This window comes from Chiloscyllium plagiosum, unplaced genomic scaffold (assembly GCF_004010195.1).
Source record: "Chiloscyllium plagiosum isolate BGI_BamShark_2017 unplaced genomic scaffold, ASM401019v2 scaf_13069, whole genome shotgun sequence".
NCBI classification, from domain to species: Eukaryota; Metazoa; Chordata; class Chondrichthyes; order Orectolobiformes; family Hemiscylliidae; genus Chiloscyllium; species Chiloscyllium plagiosum.
This window is the reverse complement of record NW_025215012.1, coordinates 34,305-35,912: the sequence shown is the minus strand read 5'-3', so window position 1 is coordinate 35,912 and position 1,608 is coordinate 34,305. Positions and strand designations below refer to the sequence as shown.

The 1,608-nt window shown below is 52.5% G+C and overlaps 1 protein-coding gene across 1 annotated transcript in view; it reads right to left on the bottom strand.

The window, feature by feature from the left end:
- The window catches only part of LOC122548111 (dynein axonemal heavy chain 2-like), a gene marked incomplete at its 5' end in the record, with an annotated part of 27,859 nt that overhangs the window by 5,899 nt on the left and 20,352 nt on the right, over window positions 1-1,608 (bottom strand). Inside the window, one exon of the mRNA XM_043686670.1 lies at window positions 789-903. Within this exon, the coding sequence (XP_043542605.1) occupies window positions 789-903 (115 nt within the window). The remainder of the gene's footprint in view (window positions 1-788; window positions 904-1,608) is intronic.

Genomic DNA, 1,608 nt, shown 5'->3' with positions numbered 1-1,608 from the left:
GGGAAAGGAAGAAGCGGAGGGCTTTGAGGCCTTTGTGATGGGGAATGGAGGTGTATGGACTGGATGTCCATGGTGAAGATAAGGCATTGAGGACCGGGGAAGCGAAAATCATGGAGGCGGTGGAGGGCGTGGGTGGTGTCCCGAACGTAGGTGGGCAAGTTCTTGGACTAAAGGGGACAGGACCGTGTCACGGTATGCAGAGATGAGTTCGGTGGGGCAGGAGCAGGCTGAGACAATGGGTCGGCCAGGGCAGTCAGGTTTGTGGATTTTGGGCAGGAGGTAGAAACGGGCGGTGCGGGGTTGTGGGACTATGAGGTTGGAGGTGGTGGATGACATCTTGCTGTTGCTGCTGCAGTGCTGCCTGAATGGGGCTGAAAGCCTGGTTTACACACTCAGCTGGCTCAGTTACACACAACTTGCTGAGGTCAGGAAAGTTTGGAGTCTGATCGGTGCAGCCAGCAGCTAAACAGAACCAGCGCCACTGCCTCTTGCTGGCAAACATGCCCCTCGGGTTCACAGGGCAAAGGGGGAAGGGTGTTCAGCCTGTACTGCACCCCCTCAGTCCTGGTGGATGTTAATCCTCACACTCCAGGGAAATAGCAGGCCACATGAATGAAGGGACAGTAGTGATGGGCGGGGCAATGGCACCCCAGTAAGGAACATGGAGAGGGAATTGACACACTGTCCTCTGGGTGGGAGGATAATCAGTACCTTTGATGCTTTGGTCAGGTTTGACAATTTACCATTCTCCTTGAACCAAGACAGCCACACCCACTGTGCTCCCTTACCATTTCCCATAAAGGCGGAACATGAGCATCATGGATACAGCTGAATATTTCCTCCAGGTCAGTGGACATGACAACCAGGCCTTGGATTGCCATCTTTAGTTCAGTCAGGGATGTCCTTGGGAAAGACGGTAACACAAAAGGTCTGTTACAATACAAGCAACACAGTGCACAGTCACAAACCCGAAAGACCACAGTGGGACAGCGACAGAGCTCGGCAAATGGCTGAGGAATCTGATCTTTGTAAAAGCAGCACTGGGTGCGTGTTTGGTCAGGATGGGAGTGTACTGAGATTCCATACACTTGAACAGGGCAAAAGGTTGCCTCAGGACCAGGAAGGCAGCCAGTATCAGGAACAGCACCCAACTGCAAGGCAATCCCCGTAGAAGGGAAGCAAAAGGGAAAAGTTGAACATTTTGTCAGCATCAGTGAAGATCCTTTCCCCATTTCAATACTGCAACTCGGCTGAGCCAGTAACCCCCACCATGCTGATGGGATTAAAGCTGCACAGCAGATAGCACGGCTGACAGAAACGGCTCTGTCATCAACTGGAATTATTCCCCAACTGCTGTCAAGTGGGCAACACTCTGAAATTGATACCTGATACGTGCTTTACTCCAGAACTAATCATTTGTTATCCCTACCCTGGGAGTGTTTGATGGGGGGGACAGTTTAGAGGGAGCTTTACTCTGTATCTAGCCCAGTGCTGTCCCTGCCCTGGGAGTGTTTGATGGGGGGACAGTGTAGAGGGAGCTTTACTCTGTATCTATGGGATGGGGGAGAGGAGGGTGGGGTGGAGGAGAGGAGAGTGGGGTGAGGGAGA